Source organism: Porites lutea, chromosome 4 (genome assembly GCF_958299795.1).
Source record: "Porites lutea chromosome 4, jaPorLute2.1, whole genome shotgun sequence".
Taxonomy (NCBI): Eukaryota; Metazoa; Cnidaria; class Anthozoa; order Scleractinia; family Poritidae; genus Porites; species Porites lutea.
Window position 1 is genome coordinate 9,851,952 of NC_133204.1, and position 17,208 is coordinate 9,869,159.

Consider the following 17,208-nt stretch of genomic DNA (forward strand, 5'->3'; position numbering starts at 1 on the left):
CAAGGAGCGCCTGGACGATTCACATCTAGCGGCCATCTTGGAAACATTAATCTTGGAAACTGCTCGAACATTTTCTATTCTCGTATTTGCTGGTTGTGGTTAATATCTGCGAGAAAATCAGTTCTAAACATGGGCCGATTGCGAAGGAAACGAATGCATAAAAATGACAAACACTTGAAAAAGAAATACCGTACCAAACGTCGAACAAAAGACTTGGATCAAATCCACGTGGACATGCAGCCACAGAACACTGCCAAACTGAAATCACAAGAGGTAGATATGGATCTTCCTGGCGCTGGACAATATTACTGCATACAATGCGCGTAAGTTTTACCTGCAGTTACTGATAAACGAGACACGTCTTCTTTGATCAAGTTGCGATACGCTCATAAAGTGGCAAGTAATTAATATTCTAAGTCTTATTGGTTTTCTTGAGATTTGTCTTGAAAACTAGGTTTTGGAATTGTAGAAGGAAAGGCTAGCGAGATTTTGGATCGTATTTTTAAAGGGAACTCGTCGTCTTAAGCATTGAAAATGTGAAGGAAATATCTTCATTGTCCACTTAATTAACCTAATCTCCTCTGACCTGGCACGTCTGTGACTGAATCTGTGAAGACAAGCAACTCAGCGGAACGGTAGAAGCTTTAAGTGCAACCCCCCCCTCCCCACCCTCCAAGACTATTAAGAGGAGAGTCTCTTTAGCCTTTCTCTTTCTAGTCTCTATTTAGTCTCTTTCTCTTTAGTCACTTCAATTCATGAGTCAGGGGCCTGTTTCTTGAAAGCCCCAGTATTTTTTCCCACCCAAAATCAAATATTCAAATCAAATTATAAAGAATAAAAGCGTATATGGTAGCAAACAATCAATCCATTTTGTTTTGTTTACTGATAATTTTTATCTTGATATCTGCCGAACTATTAAATGCCCTATGTTAAATGTAACAACAGCTTTCTGGGGTCAGTTGATTATTGGGACTTTCTACTTTTCTGGCCCCTTACTTGAAAAAGTGTTCTGTCATTCCTGATAAAGGAACTGGGATAATGACACAGAATCAATATTGTCCTCTTCACTTCATTAACAGTGGCAGATCCAGGGGAGGGGCCCGGGCTCCCCTCCCCTTATTTTTAGACCAAACTGAGGCCTGAAGGACTGAAAAAAATCCTTTGGAGACTGGCTCCCAGAGAGTTGTTGATAGCAATATATCATCAATAATTGCATGACAGTAGTCCAAGTGCACAAGCAGGGGTAATGAAAAATGTCTTCTTTCTAAAATTATCTCAAATCAGAGACAATGAGTTACACAGCATATTTCTTCCCTCTCTGAATAGTTATATATATGTATATTTATCAGATAAAACCACAGACATGCAATGTGCACTTGTCCAGGCTAGACTCCATCCAGACCAAACATATATGTAATATCAGGATTATGATTAACATCTCATACTTAGTTTCTGACCAGGTTTTGAAGAAGTTTTAGTTTTTCAGTTTCAATACATGTTCCATTTTTCATGCCATGTAGTTTTTTTAATACCTAGGTCTGAAAATACTGGGTGATTGGGTGTGATTTCTGCATTTCGATCACCAGCACTTTACTCCCCACATTCAATGAATTACAGGGTATTCTGTTTTATCCCTGGTCTGCATTCTCTCTGTATGGATAAGTCCAGGGGACTATTTTGCCCTAACTTGTTATGAACATGGGGTATGAGTTTAAGAGTTTTATTCCACTCAGTCTTTACTAAGAAATTTTTAGCAATAGTCTTAAGATATAGATGCTGAACTACTTTTTTTTCCTTTTTAGGAGATACTTTGTTGATGATAAGTCATTAAAAGATCACATAAGATCAAGAGTTCACCGGAAGAAGTAAGTTGCTACGAGGTTCTCAATGGGGTTAAATGTCAGCTGTCAAAACTGGAAAAGTTTTACTGTCAACTGCTACAGCTACCACCCCATTGAGACCCTCTGCCATGTCAGGCACAGTAGTGGTGCCAAAGAGAAATGCTTTTAAAACATATGATGAAAGTTAGGTCTAAACAGTATTACTTTATAGTGGGGGAGGACAGGAAGGTGAGAGTACAGGGGAAAAGGGGCAGTAGGGGTACAGGAGGCGGGAGAGGAAAGGGCAGGAGGAGGGAGTTCTTTAAGGGAGTGAAGCAGGGGAAAGAGGAGAAAATATTATTATGCAACAATGTACAATATTTTCTTACCCTTACCTTTATCTCAACTTGTGAAAATACCAAGTGTGCGAAAGACTTCCCCAAAGGTAAACTTTTGGGTGCAGCACCTCTCTCTCTTCCTTTCCCACCCCTGCCCCCACTCTTACCCCTCCCCCCCCCCCTCATCCCCAGTGTCAGTTCTGACTTGTGATTTTTCTCTTTTGTCAGGGTGAAAATGTTAAAGGAAGTGCCATACACACCAGAAGAAGCTGAGAGAGCAGCTGGAATGGGATCATACACACTTACATCAACAAAACCTTTATTACCTGTTGATCAGGATGAAGAAATGAAGAGTGGAGAAAATATTGAAAACCTTGACACTTGAAATCATACAGGATACTATTGTGAACAAATTAAAATAATTATTGATGCTTTCGGGTTCTTTTTACTGATTATCTTTTTTATCACTTAGAAGACATCGAGAGTTTGTACTATACAGAGCCTTGATTGTTTTATAAAGAAACAACAGTGAATGCAGGGTTGTTGGTACAATGTGTTAGGTAATTTAGGTCTTGTTTTTGCCCTAGACTCAGTTAGGTTGAGCTCTTACCCGCAGTAAATGAAATAATGCAGTACTTTTCTTGAAATGTTCACGAGAGTAGCATCAAATTATGACATTATGGTAAGAGCGTAAGGACAACAAGACAGCAGGAAATAAAAAAAAAATAAAGTTTACCTTTATCATACAAAAAGCAAAACAAAAAAAACTTCATTGAGGGTTCAGAAGTGAGTTACATCTTTATAGCAACAGCCTAACAGCGATCTAAAACTGTTTACAAACATCTTTTATTAAATCAAATTTTGTAACGAGTAAAACGAAACAATTTTTTGCTTTAAGGGTCTATGGTCGTTTCGCCTACGAGTCGTTTCGCCAACGCCCTGTTCGCTAATATCTTAAGTCATTTCGCCTCGTCTCTTACTTTTTCCGTCTGATCTGATTCTGATCTGTGACTTAAAGAACGCGGTGTATACGTGTGTGTCGCATTTTTTCGCTTCATGGCTGAAACAACGAGGTATGTAGCTGATTCAATAAAGGTTGCTTTGGGTATTGGTATTTGGGCACTGGGAATCTATTATTTTGAGGTCACTCAAGCAAAGCATTGCATTGAGCTGAATGCCCAATAGCCCAAGTTCTATATAATTAAAATTTTAACACGACTCCGAGGCTTTCTGGTCATTTTTCTATATTTGGTTTGGTTTTCTTTCTGCTCAAGTCTTTTCTGGGAATTGCGAGACAACGGAGTCGTAACAAATTTGCAATTTTGACCCTAAAGCCTCGGAGTCATGTTAGACTTTTAGTATATCGAACATGGGCTATTGCCATTGACCAATTACCAAAGCAACCTTTATTGAATTAGGCATATACATGTGCAGCGCTCGTTTCGTTTCTTCAGTAGACTACGGGTAGTCCCCCATTTGTCGCGTGCGCGCGTGAAAATCACCCCACGCGAGAAAAGGTGACACGCGGCGGGGAGAGAGAATTTTTTATTTTTCTCTCTCCCCACCACGTCTCGCCTTTCTCGCGTGGGGTAATTTTTTACGCGCGCTCGCGTTTCGCTTGCTCTACTATCCCTGAGGACAAACGGGGGACTACTCGTAGTCTATTTCTTCAGCGAAACGACTAAAGCCGTAAGCCAAGGGGATTTGTGGGCGAAACGACCAACTCTATTGGCTAATTCATAGTCCAATGAGCTACGGGGTTCCAAAAGGTCAAGGGGTCTTACGTCCAAATTTTAATATTGTAAAAGTTTAACTAACCTTACTGAGTAACAATCTGTGTTATATTCGTGAGGACGCTGTACGATGTCTTTAGACCTTACACGTTAAGTAGCAAATTCGGCAAACTAGCGAGCCGGCTCAGCTGTGTTCAACCCCCGATTCGCGACCATTTACACTATTCACAGTATTCTTAACCAGTCTTCACACAAAAATTTACAGGTAGGTTTATACGTCGTAAAACTTGTCGAACATGCAATCAGGCATTTTTTTTCCTATTTAGAGACATAGCTATTGAAGGGATGATGATCGCAGCCCGCCGCATACAAGTTATAAAAGCTGCCGCGTGAAGCCTTGTCAGCACTCTGAAATTTCAATGCGGGCTCTTGGGCTATCCGTACATTTACAAACGCTGAAAAGTAGTAAATATTCTCCGTGTAGCGGTGCAGTGAATCACATTGCCGAGCCCTCAAGAACCACACAAGACTTACGCAATCGATCGAAAAGTGGTTACGCAATCCGTTGTTCATGAACACCGCAAACAGCACCGTCTTCGAAAGTATAAACCGCGCTGTATAACACGGTAAATGTATATGGTTATCGGCACAGCATCGTATTACGGCGAAAGAAAGACTGATAAATCAGCGCTAAGATAAATCAGTGCTAAATATATATGTGTTAAATGCTTTTTCTGCGGTGTATCGTCGTCTTGTATTTGTTCAGTGCCATCCGACGAAGAGAAGTCCCCTGGGAAAAGTCCCGATTGTGTCGGCCTACGGCCGACCCCAGGGTAGACTAAATAAAAAAAATGTTATCTCTAGAAAGTAATTGTTTTCAATGAAATGTCTTCCTCGTGCAATGTAATCCTTAACAGTCTTGGATTCTGGATTTAATGCAATGGTTTTCAAATTTACGCGGTGGATTCCGGATTCCAGAACATGCGATCAGGTATTCTTTTTTCGGGGATAGTGTCGGCGGACGGGGAAAGGGGAAAAACGAAAAGGGAAGAAGGACCGCCTGATCGCAGCCGTTAGTTTCTGGATTTTGGATTCCTTGTTAGTGGAACATGAATTACGGATTCCTAGTGCTGAATCCTTGATTCCAAGTCCCAGGATTCCGGATTCCATAATAAAAAATTCCCCGAATTTCGGAATACGGATTGCCTTACCATTATTTATCTTATTTCCGTCATAGGAAAGATGATGGAACATTTTGATAGCTACAGTTACGTTGATTTAACTTCAGATAAGGAGGACTATGACGAGGGGACGCCATTAATCAGAGTGTCCCCGGGACGGGCTTCAGTGTGGAAGGCAGCACTTAACATAATCAATTTCATCGAAGGAGTTGGATTTTTGGCACTGCCTTTTGCTGTTGCCAAAGGAGGAATAGCTGCTATTGCAGCCTTTCTTTTCATGCCTGTCATCTATTGGTTTACAGCTCTGGTTCTTGTTGACTGTCTTTATTATACAGATGGGCCTCGTGGCAAAACACGCATACGCTCTTCCTGGCGTGAAATCGGACAAGACATGTGGCCTCGATTTGGTGGCATTGTGGTAACCGCTGTACAGTGTTTTGATTTGACTATCATAGCAACGTCCTATCTTATCGTGTGTGGTTCGCTGATGGCAACAGCTTTCCCGTCCCTACCCCTTACAGAAACCCTGTGGACATGCATTGCAGCGATAGTGGTTCTCCCAACTACTTTTCTGAAGTCATTATCGCAGATCGCCTGGTTGAGCGTTATTGGTGTTGTGGCTTTAGCTAGCACCGCGTTGATGATCCTGTGGTATGGGGCATCTCATTCTTCCGAGTGGGATGTCAAAGCTCTTTTGTTTTGGGACACAGAAGGCTTCCTCATTTCCCTAGGGATCATCATGTTTAGCTATGGTTCAGCCCCTATTGTCCCTTCTGTTGAGGAAAGCATGGCCGACAAGTCCAAGTTTGGAAGAGCCTTGGCGTTTGCTTACATCGTAGCGGTGGTCTTCAAATTACCTTTTTCGATATTTGGTTTTCTTTCGTTTTCTTTCATGACAGATGAAATTGTGATCAACAATCTGCCGAACAATGTCCCAAAAATTATCGTCAGCGTGGTGTTTGTTTTAAGTTGTTTAGTTTCTTTTGCGTTGCCCCTTCACGCAGTTTTCCAGTATATTGAAGGATCTTCTTTTTATCTAAGTCTCCAATCAAAAGTCAGACTGCCACGATTTGTTTATTTTTCCTCGATTCGTCTGATCCTAGTGTCCCTCACTCTCTTGGCAGCAGTTTTTGTTCCACACTTTGGTTATTTAACGTCGTTTTTCGGCAATCTATCCCTTCCATTATTCAACTGCATTTTGCCTTGTATTGCTCATTTAATTCTGAGGGGAAAAGACCTCAACATGCGTCAGATTGCTTTGGATTACGCTATGATCGTGTTTGGGTTGATTGTAGCAATTTATGGAACCTACATCTCCAGCAAAGCTTTGTATGAAGTGCTCGTTCACAAGTAAATTGAGAAGACTGCACATTATGTTCTCACGAGTTTATTAACTACAGCAATAACCTGAACGACTGTAGGAATAGGGAAAAAAACTGATATACCAAATGTTGAACTGTTATAAACGAAGAAAATTACTTATTTTAACATTACTGCTGATTGTCATATATATTCAGATCAAAAAAATTATCATTATACAGCCTGCAGGCATGGATTCAAATATCTAATTTAACCAAAAAGGGGAAGAAGATCGAGGAGCGGTTAATTTGCCATATAAGACAAAGCTACATTCGTTTACTAAAAATATCCCGCCATGGGCTTGTTTTTTACTATTGATTTTTTCTCTTATTTTTCCTGTTGCTCCGTGCCCCATCACGTTTCCTACATTCGTAATGTTACAAAAACAAACATTAAAACATTTAGCCCATTACATTTGCGACAAAAAATCATGTGCATTAATTGATTGATTTTGGAAAGACGCCTGCATAAGAAAATCATCTTCGATGATCTGATAATCTTGGTAATCTGGAATACTCTCTACTAAAGGTAATCTTAAGGCTTGATCGGTTGAAACAAATTCATCAGAAGCTCTCTATAACTGACAATCTCGTAAGTGGACAGCTCTACGTACGGCCGCCAACTCAAAACCTGGACTACCGAACTTAATCGAACCGCATCGTTCGATTAAGTTCGATTACCGAACAGTTCGAGTGGTGACGTTCAAGTGGAGATTTTATAGACCCTGGAAAAGGGGATAGGAAGAAAAAGCGAAGATTTTGTCCTTAAAGTTAACCCTTATATTTTCCTTTACCACTTTGGAGCAAAAGGATGTCTCTTTCTCGGTTCCCTCCACAAATGACGATACCCTTCTGAAAATGCAATCATCTTTTTCTTTCTTGATGCTAAAATAGCCCACGTTCGATATATTAATTAAAATTCTAACATGATTCCGAGGCTTTCTGGTCATTTTCCTATATTTGGTTTGGTTTTCTTTGTACTCAAGTCTCTTCTTGGAATTGCGAGACAATGGAATCGCGAAAAATTTGCAATTTTGACCCTAAAGCCTCGGAGTCATGTTAGAAATTTAATATATCGAACCTGGGCTTTTGGACACTATCCTCGGGACAACTTCGTTCCCAGGTTCTCTCTCCTACCCGTAAACCGTGAAGAACCCTGGGAACGAGGTTGCTGGTTGTACTCTGGAATCTGGGACTGGGCTTCATAACGTTTTTCAGGTACCCCTCCCTGGTAGTGTATTTCGTACTCTCCTGGCAACGGGCATTACGGATATGGATCCTCTGGATAATAACCGCAAAACTGGCAAACCAATCAGGGACCATCATTTGTGGAATGCTTGAATAAAAGGTTACAAACAAGAAGGATTAAGTCATTGTTTTAAGCCTTCTTAATTCTGTGACTGCTATGAGTTAATTGATTTTTTTGTCTTTGTGTTTAGTAACTGTAATTAGTTTAACACGTTAATTCTAATATTACGTGCCCAAACGGGACAGTAGAAAGAGCCTCTTAAAATCCTTTAGTTTACAAGCAGGGCATGAGGCATGCGTAGATCTTCGATTGACATTTTTAAGCTATAGTTTTGTACTGTCGTTTTGTTGAACTGACAAACTCGATATATGCCAACAATCTGAACAATGGGATTAAAAATCAAAATTATGCAAATAATGGAGTAATGAATGTCACGCTAAAGTATATTTTTTTTTTCCTAACAGTATCGAAGTTTTACATATGCTTTCTCATAGCAGTATTTTGTTATTTTGAATTTTTATCATTGCGTGATCATGTTTTGAAACGAGTTTTAGATACTTCGAAACGTGATATGTTTTGGGTCATTGGCCATAGACCCTAAATATTTCATAAAATATTCATTCACCCCCAGTTTGGCATCTTGAATTCACACTTCATCTGAAACAATCAACGAGTTACTTCATTGCTAAGGAGTTCCCAGTGAGCCACTGTTTACCAAAGGATATTGGAGTTATAGTTTACCTACTGGATTTATCAAGTTGGTATGAAGAGAAATGTTTTTGTTTTTATTGCTTGATAAATGCATCTTCTTCAGTCGAGGATGGCGTGAGTGATTATAGTCATGCCTTTCGCACTGACCGGGACTTCCGAATCAGTGAAGGATAAAAGAAGCTACAAAGAAATGAGAGAGCTGCTGCTATTGCATAGACGTTATGAGGAAAAAGCTGTACGTCTGTTTAGAAAGGGATTATCCGGTTCAAACAAAACTGGCGAGATACGAGACACGAAAAGACTGTCTAGCACAAACACTGCAACAGATCTGAATGAACCAACAAAAGCGCGTGGAAATCATAAGAAAAACTCAACGACACCTAAAAACCCACCGAAGTCATTTCACCTGAATGATAAAGACTATCTGAAGCAGCTTCTTCTCAATAGCGGGGGAAACGTTAATTTTTCTGACCGTTCAGTGGCACAGAGGCACTGGGATGTCACCAGCACTCGCGCACAACTACGACTGCCAAAATTAGACAGCATACCGCCAGAAAATAAAGAAATATTTTACACAGCGCTTCCCAAAATGCCTCCGCTGCCGAAGCTTAAGGACAGAAAATCAGAGCCCTTAAAACGGGACAAAAAGAAGAAGCGAAACAGGCATAATTCTAGCCAAGAGAGAAACACGTTTTCTTCGCAGGCTTGTTTAAGTGTTAGGCAGTTGCCTAGAGACCATTTCATGCTTCACGACTTTGGAAATGGAGGGAGCTCTTCTTCGAAGACATCAACGTTACCGGCCTTACCTCGTATTTCATTGTCGCGAGAAATGGACCTAACGTCTGAGGCAATAACTCATGAAGAAGGCAATCTTTGGCTTGTTCCTATTGTAAATATCGAAATTCCTCGATATCGCTTAGAAAAATGGGATGAACTTGAAAACGGAAGTCCAACTACAACAGAGGAGGATAAATTCAAAGCAGTTCAGATTAAAGGAGTAAGCTCTGAAAACAGAGCAATCGAAGACCAGCAGCCAAAATATAAAAGGAATGTCCATTTTAGTGAATTTTTACACGAAATTCATCTTTATTCTCCTATTTCAACAGCACACAGCGCGAGATCTATGGAAGATGTTAAAAACATAAATTATGAATAGTTGTTGTCGCAAGATATGGAAATTGACTGATATAAGCCAACATTAATTTCACGTCGTTTTTTGTGTGTGCCACTTTCTCCTACGATATTTTCACTTTGTAAGACCTCAATTAAATGTTTGTTTCACGAGGACTCTTAAGCGCTGTCAAATGATCAAAGAAATTACGTTTTTCAAGCAAACGAAACTTCAAAAAATTTGCATGAAAAGACACATCGGAAAATGAGTAGTCGTGTCGAAAGGACATTAATTTTATTGTCCAAATAAAAGGCAATAATTACAGTTATCCGAATTAAATTTAGGCCTCATGCACCTGTTAAATGCTATAAAAGAAAGGTTATACGAGATAAAACGACAAGTATTTGTCATGGCGAAAGCTCTTTTCAATTTTCTGGGTTTCGTTTCCAAAAAAATATATATATGTATATATCTAGCCGATTTTTTGAAAACCAGCCTAACGAAATTTGCAGTCATTTAAGTGAAAAGGCGTCAAAAGGCAGGCTTTTGGGGCCCGATAAGCTCCAAAGTCACTCAATCAAAAGGAAAGGAGAAAGAAAAAGAGCGAGGAGGAAGAAAGGAGGAGAAGAAACAAAAAAAGCAATGGTTGCACTCTCAGTTTTTTTAATGGCTACTTTGAAGATAGTTTTTGGACGAAAAAAAAAAGTAACTGTTGGACGCAAAAGGTCCATTTGGTGGTAGCCTTTTCAAATGTCCGGCTAGATACATCCTCGGAGACCCAGGGTCGAGAGAAAAGGCGGGACGCACGTTTTCAAGTATGAGCGAAAGAGCACCTGGGTTAGATATTGCATATATAGGTTCTAGAAAATCATTCCTAGAACGTAAAAACCACTACACGAGCCACGAAGTTTGTAAATGTGATACTAGAAACTATCAAAGAGGTGAGTTACTGAGTGCGTGGTGGTGGAGAGAAATGAGTAGTAAAACCCCATCTTTTCCAAATTATAAACACATTGCTTAAGAAAAACGGAACGAAAAAGGAAATTGAGAGTAGGATTGGGAAACTTGGTCAGTACGATGCTGACAAAAATAATGTTTAGCAACCACATCGAGGCAAGGTAGTTTTGAGAACAATCGCAACTGTTCTTTATTTTATACCTTCTTTATCGTTATCTTCTCCGTAAAATTAACTCTTAAAAATATGCGGCTACCACCAATTACATTTATAGATTTCAATCCCCTCACTGAAATTCGCGTTTGAGACATGCGCACAAACAACAACTACTTGATTACTTGTTCTAGTTATTCGTCCTCTGACAATTGGTACTTTACCACCCGTCCCTGAGGTAGTCTAATGGCAATCTGTCGAACCGGTGTAGAGGGAGGTTGAGAGAGTCTTTCTCCGTAAGGATCTTTTCGCATTCGTTCAGTCCAGGTCTCAAGTTTGACAGTTTTTAAACCTGCAGTAACATCCAGGATATTCCTGTCAGTGCACTTTGAGTCGTTTGCACGATTTCCTCGACAAAGAGACTCTGTTTTACACCGCATGCCCCATCCATTAAAGAAACCATTTTTAGGCACCTCCACTTTGTTCTTTTTTTTCCTCGTCGATTTAGCCACGGAGCCAATCGGACGTGCTGAGAAAGCAACGCGGTTAATCTTTATGTTCGTGCAATATTGCTTTGTCCTTTGTTTCTTGTTTGAGTGTTCAAAGTCATTTGTAAAACACCGCACGCATTTGTAAGGATCAACAGTGCATGAACTTTCAGGAGCTGACTTGGAACTTTGTACGCGTCCAGTTGGAGTTCTGGAAGTTTTTACGTCTCTCGTTTTAAACTGTTTCCCTTCCTCAGTTTTAGGAGCTGCAATTTCGTATGTTGTTGACTGTAACAGCGCGCGACCCGTCCGAATGGCTTTCTTATGCTGTTTCTCTAGTTTGACACGAGCCTTTTCCTTTTCGCGAATCCTTTTCACAGTCTTGGGTTCCAGTGAAAGAAAACACTGTTCCTCAGCAGTCGTCCTTTGAGGAATAGTAATAACCCGTTCATCGCCTGCTGCTGGCTGCAGAGGTTTTGTCCGAAGAAATTGGCCGACTTTTTGTTGACTCCGTTTGTTGTTGCCAGCTTCATGTGGACTCAGCGAGGTGTGTAAGTACTTAAGCCTCCTTAATGCTTGTTCAATCGACTGCTGTTTTAGCTTTTTCTCTCCCAAACACACTGCCGCCATTTTGAAAAACCATTTCAGAGTCCAAATGTCCGATAGTAAGACAAGAAATGGCTTTTATAATAGTGCCTCGAACACATTACAATTTCAAAAGCTCTCTTGTCGCGCTGTCAAATAAACTCGTCACCTTAACAAAAGAATTGTTTATTTGTTGTCATCATTGAAAAGAACTTAAGTGTATCAATATCCAATGGACTCGTTCTGAAATAATAATTAGGGGCTATAATTATTAGCACAAGAATTACTGCAATAGTTTTGTTTGTCTAACATGTCATTGTTCTGTTTACAGTTCATTCTACAAGTGAAAGTTTTTACTTGCGTCAAAGAAAAGGCATTATTTTTATTTGATTCATTGTTTAAATGCTCGAATGGACTTGAATGGCATACGGCTGCAAAAACTGACATGTTTTTCAAAACTTAAAAACAAAACTTTCATTAATTACAGACGACTATCTCCTAACGGATACCTCTATAAGACCGTGGACACAGACGCCCAGGGCTGGCAACGTTTTTATCTAGACACAATTTATGGTGTACATTTTTCAATGCATATAGTATAGACGAGAAAAGCATGGATTTTGGTAAAATAAACCATCTAGGAAGAGATCTGGGGGTCAAGTGACTTCTTAAACTGCCGCCTAAAATAGACTTCGTTTCAGAAACTGACCACTAGAGTTAAGCGTGTTCCCAACGTTCAGAGTCTGAGAGTGGAGCCTGGGTAAAAACAGAGTGAGCAAGAAAAAAACGAGGGGAGACTGGGAGATGCCGCTCTTTCCAGTCTCCCCAGTTTTTTTGCTCTCGGCTCAAAAAGCCACTTTTGCATCGCCATAGTACACGTTGATTTCCACCGCCCCGCACCCCTCGTCAAAAGAAGCGTAAATATGGGTTTTCTTTCTCCTAGGACGACTGTGATACCCAGGTGAAATTGAAAACATTTCCTATGCAAAATTTATGCAGTAAACAAAGGGTATTGTAAGCAATGTGAAAGTTGTTAGTTTTTTTTCCCGCGCTATGCCTGAACGTCTGCAACAGGCTGCTGGAGTTAGTTCCTACCGTTCGTTTTCTTTAACTCTCTACAAGACCGGCGGACACCTGTCTAAAACGGACACTTGAAAGAGACCCCAAAGGTCTCCCTCCTAGAGAGAGCTCTCTGACTGTAGTTTTATCTTGAACGATCGGGTAACCAGGCTAGCCCGTTTTCCTTGGCAAAAATCCCTTGCTTTAATCTAGCGTAGACATACTACTTGCTAACACTGTTATGTCTCAAAATGGAGACGAAACCTCCACCTCTTCTTTCAAACAGCTGTGCAGATGTAAACTTGGGTATAAAAAATCACGTTTTTTGGCCTAAAATAGGGTCAAGGATTCAGGAAGGGTGCGTTTCAACCCACCCGTTTTCCAAGGCAGGGCTTGAAATCAACACCCTCAAACTCGCAAAATGTGAGTAGTTTTCGGAAGTTGCGAGTCAAAAGAATCTCTATTTGCAAGCATTTGCGAGCTAGCGCTCCCTGGTCAAAGAGGTTTTTCTTGAAATTTTCTTCGCGTGTGAGAGAAAAGCCGCTCGACGCGGCGAGGAAGAGGAAAACCTTTGGTTACCTTGGACTTAAATATCACTTTCAGGCAAACGAGAGGGTCAGAATCTGACCCTTGGGAGCTGATTGGTTGATATTTTTACAAACACGCAAATCAATTTGATTGGTTCGAATAATTTGAACTTCCGAGGGAACGGCGAGGCCTTGGGACCAGGAAAGAGTTAGCGTTTCGAATTTCTACTGGTGGAATTAATCCTTAGAAGCAAAGAACTATGAAGCAATACCTCGCGAGAACAACTGCAAATGTATCATATCTAGAGTCCAACGCTATCCAATATAAAAAGACTTCTGTACTTCGTCGGTGCATAAGACGCTGTTTAATAAACAAACAAAGTCGATTAGAAAGCGTGAAGAAAAACCAATCTCAATAGCTCCCTTTAATCCAAAATTAATTTAACTTTTCTTTGTCTAGAATGTGCCGTCGGCTGTTGATCAAAGCTCTATTGAATTATCCAATCATCTGTTTGCTTTTTAGATATCATGAATTGATTTTTTTAGACGAAAGTGTTTTCACTGAGGCCCGATTGAATACCTCCCACAAAAGTTAATTACATAGGGGATTACCGGGTTTATAGATGGTGCAGAACACTCTTAGAAACAGAATAACAGAATATACGCGCAATATCTGGACAGTAAACAAGCGCTGTGCAACTGTGAATAAATAACCGGGGTGGATTATTTTTAAAGAAGAGACTTCAGCCTTGAAGACAACACTTTTCCACAATTGGCTAGTTCTGTGAAGTAGGGCTACGACGAGTAGCTAGTAAAGAATTACGCTGGGCTAGGATTGGACAGGCAAAGTTTTGTGCGGGTATTCCAGGTCGACGAACTGGCCGCGAAATTTCAATTTAGGACAGTTAGAGTCGACTAGTTTCAAGACACGACTGACTTAGTTAAAGTAAGCAAAGTAAGGAAATCATTCTCAGGTTACATTCCTACATTTTCGAGCGGTAGTGGTCTTGTTGCAAGCTGTCTGAAAATGACCTTCTCTTCAGAGCCGATGCCTTCATCTAACGAAGTCTGTCAGAGCCGGATAGACCAAATGTCACCCTATTTTGATGTCCAAGAGTTCAAATGCACGTCCCGAAGTAGCAGCGATTCTTTTGAAGATGTCCTCCCCGCCATTGATGTGATGTCAATTTATACTCAACTTTCAACGCAGCCGAGTACATCTCGGGCTGCAAAGCGGAGAGTACATTTTACACTAATGCCTTCTGTGTTTGGGGCAGACGGGAGCTCTTCACCTCAAGTTACCAGCTGGAACTATAAACCTGTTAGGTATGTAAATAATACTGAAAACGCATCCAAGAGAAGAGGGATGGATATGAACAAAAAAAATGACAGAGATGAGTGGAGTTTAGCGAGAGAGCACAGTCAGAGAGTGGGTTACTCGTCCCCAGCTTTCCGCTGCAGATCTCCTCCCTCTCGACTGCACAAGTTCAGAAATGCACAGAACAAACCTGAACAAACTTCGTCTCAAACGGGAGCTGTTTCCGAAATGACCATACAAAGAGCTATTCTCTTCCAGAGAACTCTAAACTCTAAATTTATCACGAATGATGAAAGAAGAAAACACAATAACACTCCCGTCTGCGACTTGGAGCCAGAAATTCTGAAACTGCCTTTGAAAAAGCACGTTTCCATGCCGGATTTAAAGTCATTACACTCAACGCTGTACAGTGGAGGAGAAAGAAAAGACAGACAACAGTATAGTTTGAGGAAAACTTACAAGAATGTCAGCACAAGAGAGAAGACTCAAGCATTGATCGTGCCAGACCTGGAAAACAACATGACGGAAGGAAAATGTCCATTTTGTATCGCGGAAAGTCAAAGCCTCGGCAATACCAAGGACGTTATCAAGTTCAAAAAGATTGACATAAAGTTACCGTGTCTGGATACAAACCAAGACCTCTAAAGTCATCTCTGGTTTGCTATTGTTTAGTTCTTAAGCGAAGTTTTCATGCTGTGTAGATTTAAATTAAAAACCAAAATTAAATTACTTTATTTATCTTCAGCAGTATTAATAATAGCACGAAGTTTCGTGGGGCCGAGTAAATATATGAAACAAATAATTCCCATGAAACATAGAAAGGATAAGAATCCAACAAGGCCGCAAGCAAACACGTCGGCTGTTTTCGATTTGAACTCTTGGGACGACCGTTAACACACCCAAACTTTAACTCGGGGCCTTTTCTCTGTGGCTCTGGATTGTCCAAGTCCAACGCTCTTATACTTATTGCTCAATCATGGCAGCCTCTTTCAAGATCCACAAGGTGCGTGAGGCAGCTTGCTTCTTAGCTCTCTGTTCAAAGAACTTTTCTTAATTAACTGACAAATGCGTTGTTCTCTAATACAAAGAAAACGATGCACCGAGGACGGAGATTGTTTATAGCATGACATTTCCTTAATACATCTTGGTTATACAACACTGGGCTTTGTAAGAGCATGCGCTATATGTAAGTCAGTTTAGTTACAACTAACCTTGCCATTGGCAGCAAAGTTTAAACAACGGCTATGGTGACATTAAAGAATAATTAGGAAGTTTTGCGTCGCAGTTGTGTAATGACGTCAAAAAAAATGTACCAAAAAGAAAGTGTGCTGCATGAGAAGAGATATTACTTTGCTTACAAACCGTTCTTTTTTAATAGCGATTTTTCTTTCTATGTTCTCGTTACCGTTAAGCGTGCAATTCACTTTACACGGAGTAAAAAAAGCCGTCTCGGCCGACAAACGAAGCTTTATCAGGATGCCCACCCCCATGAAAAGTCAATTAACTTTGGAAAGCTACCAATCACCTAATACTAATTGATATAACTCCCATTGTTCTCATAAAGAACGCTGTTTTTGAACAAGTGCAGCTTTTATAATCCATCCAGATAATTCCAATATAAGCTTCTTATTTAAACTCTCAGTAATTTCCCAGCTGGCGGTCTGCTTTTAATAAAAACGAGACAGACAAGAGTTTTCTTTTTTAACTTTTATCTTCTTAACAGGGTAAGATGCGACCGAGATGTTTACTTAAGCGCAATAAATGTACGTAATTAACACAACATGGGTTCATTTATTTTTAGCACAAATTCGTCTCACATCTTCGTACAATAAGTTAGTTAGCTTTGTCATGTAGATATCCACTTGTATTTGTATTTAATTTTGATTTTAATTATCCACCTCCTAAGGACTCCTTCTTAATGGAAAGCCACTCTGATCGAGTGATGTTTTTTACAGATCAAGGCCGATTTCACCAATTCTCTTTTTATATTCAAATTTTAGCCACTTTTGAAGAGTTTGGACATTCTGATCACTGTTTGTTTGCCCAGGGCAAATTTCCTTGAAGTTTTGACTTGGTAATTAATCAAATCGAATGCTTGATCTAATCGTTTTCCTAGACATAGCGTGCAGCCAGTTACAGGATGTTTAGGTCAGCAAAGTGCTGAGAGAGGACAATGTGCGAAATTGTACGGACAGGAAAAAATTATTACAAGCTCATAATTACGTTTTTGTCGTAGAGGCGAGGAAATCAATATTCAGTGTAATTTTGAACGAGCACACACGGTACGTCAAGCTGCTAGCTACTGCAATCAAATTAAAACTTGGGGCTATAGAAGTTCTGAGATTCGGAGCGAGAGGCAAAAAAGTTATATTGGCATGGTTAGCTGTATTTGCCCTGCTCAACTTTTGCAATGTACAAAGGAAAAGAGAGATCCAAGTCTTCGAAACTCGCAGTCGGAGCGAAGCAATCGTTGTTTGTTCAAAGAAAAAGGACGAAAGAACTAAGCAAAAGTTTGGGCGATTTATCTAACTTGAAAAGAGAAATCTACGAAAAGTTGAATGGAAAACTCACGAAGCCAAGCCCTCGTTCGCTTCGACCTCGAAGACTCGGCGAAACAAACGT

The 17,208-nt window shown here is 40.2% G+C and overlaps 4 protein-coding genes across 4 annotated transcripts; 3 read left to right on the plus strand and 1 right to left on the minus strand.

Annotated features, from left to right (window-relative positions):
* The first annotated feature begins 55 nt into the window (after positions 1-55).
* LOC140934846 (zinc finger protein 593-like) lies at positions 56-2,918 on the plus strand. Its single transcript, XM_073384406.1, has 3 exons — positions 56-323; positions 1,803-1,865; positions 2,387-2,918. The coding sequence occupies exons 1-3, from the start codon at positions 130-132 to the stop codon at positions 2,541-2,543; spliced, it is 414 nt and encodes a 137-aa protein (XP_073240507.1). The 5' UTR covers positions 56-129; the 3' UTR covers positions 2,544-2,918.
* Positions 2,919-5,134: 2,216 nt separating this feature from the next.
* LOC140935006 (vesicular inhibitory amino acid transporter-like) lies at positions 5,135-7,024 on the plus strand. Its single transcript, XM_073384551.1, has one exon. It carries the CDS (start codon positions 5,137-5,139, stop codon positions 6,424-6,426), a length of 1,290 nt encoding a protein of 429 aa, XP_073240652.1. The 5' UTR covers positions 5,135-5,136; the 3' UTR covers positions 6,427-7,024.
* A 1,149-nt stretch (positions 7,025-8,173) lies between these two features.
* Positions 8,174-9,674, plus strand: LOC140935745 (uncharacterized). Its single transcript, XM_073385311.1, has one exon. It carries the CDS (start codon positions 8,521-8,523, stop codon positions 9,544-9,546), a length of 1,026 nt encoding a protein of 341 aa, XP_073241412.1. The 5' UTR covers positions 8,174-8,520; the 3' UTR covers positions 9,547-9,674.
* Positions 9,675-10,732: 1,058 nt separating this feature from the next.
* Positions 10,733-11,734, minus strand: LOC140936034 (uncharacterized). The gene has a single exon (XM_073385611.1). It carries the CDS (start codon positions 11,725-11,727, stop codon positions 10,804-10,806), a length of 924 nt encoding a protein of 307 aa, XP_073241712.1. The 5' UTR covers positions 11,728-11,734; the 3' UTR covers positions 10,733-10,803.
* Positions 11,735-17,208: the final 5,474 nt, after the last annotated feature.

Bases quoted from the DNA above. Each gene is read 5' to 3' on its own strand.
- LOC140935006 (XM_073384551.1), top strand. From the start codon at position 5,137: ATGGAACATTTTGATAGCTACAGTTACGTTGATTTAACTTCAGATAAG.
- LOC140934846 (XM_073384406.1), top strand. From the start codon at position 130: ATGGGCCGATTGCGAAGGAAACGAATGCATAAAAATGACAAACACTTG. The intron at 324-1,802 runs GTAAGTTTTACC...TTTCCTTTTTAG, and splicing joins TATTACTGCATACAATGCGC to GAGATACTTTGTTGATGATA. The intron at 1,866-2,386 runs GTAAGTTGCTAC...CTCTTTTGTCAG, and splicing joins TCAAGAGTTCACCGGAAGAA to GGTGAAAATGTTAAAGGAAG.
- LOC140936034 (XM_073385611.1), bottom strand. From the start codon at position 11,727: ATGGCGGCAGTGTGTTTGGGAGAGAAAAAGCTAAAACAGCAGTCGATT.
- LOC140935745 (XM_073385311.1), top strand. From the start codon at position 8,521: ATGCCTTTCGCACTGACCGGGACTTCCGAATCAGTGAAGGATAAAAGA.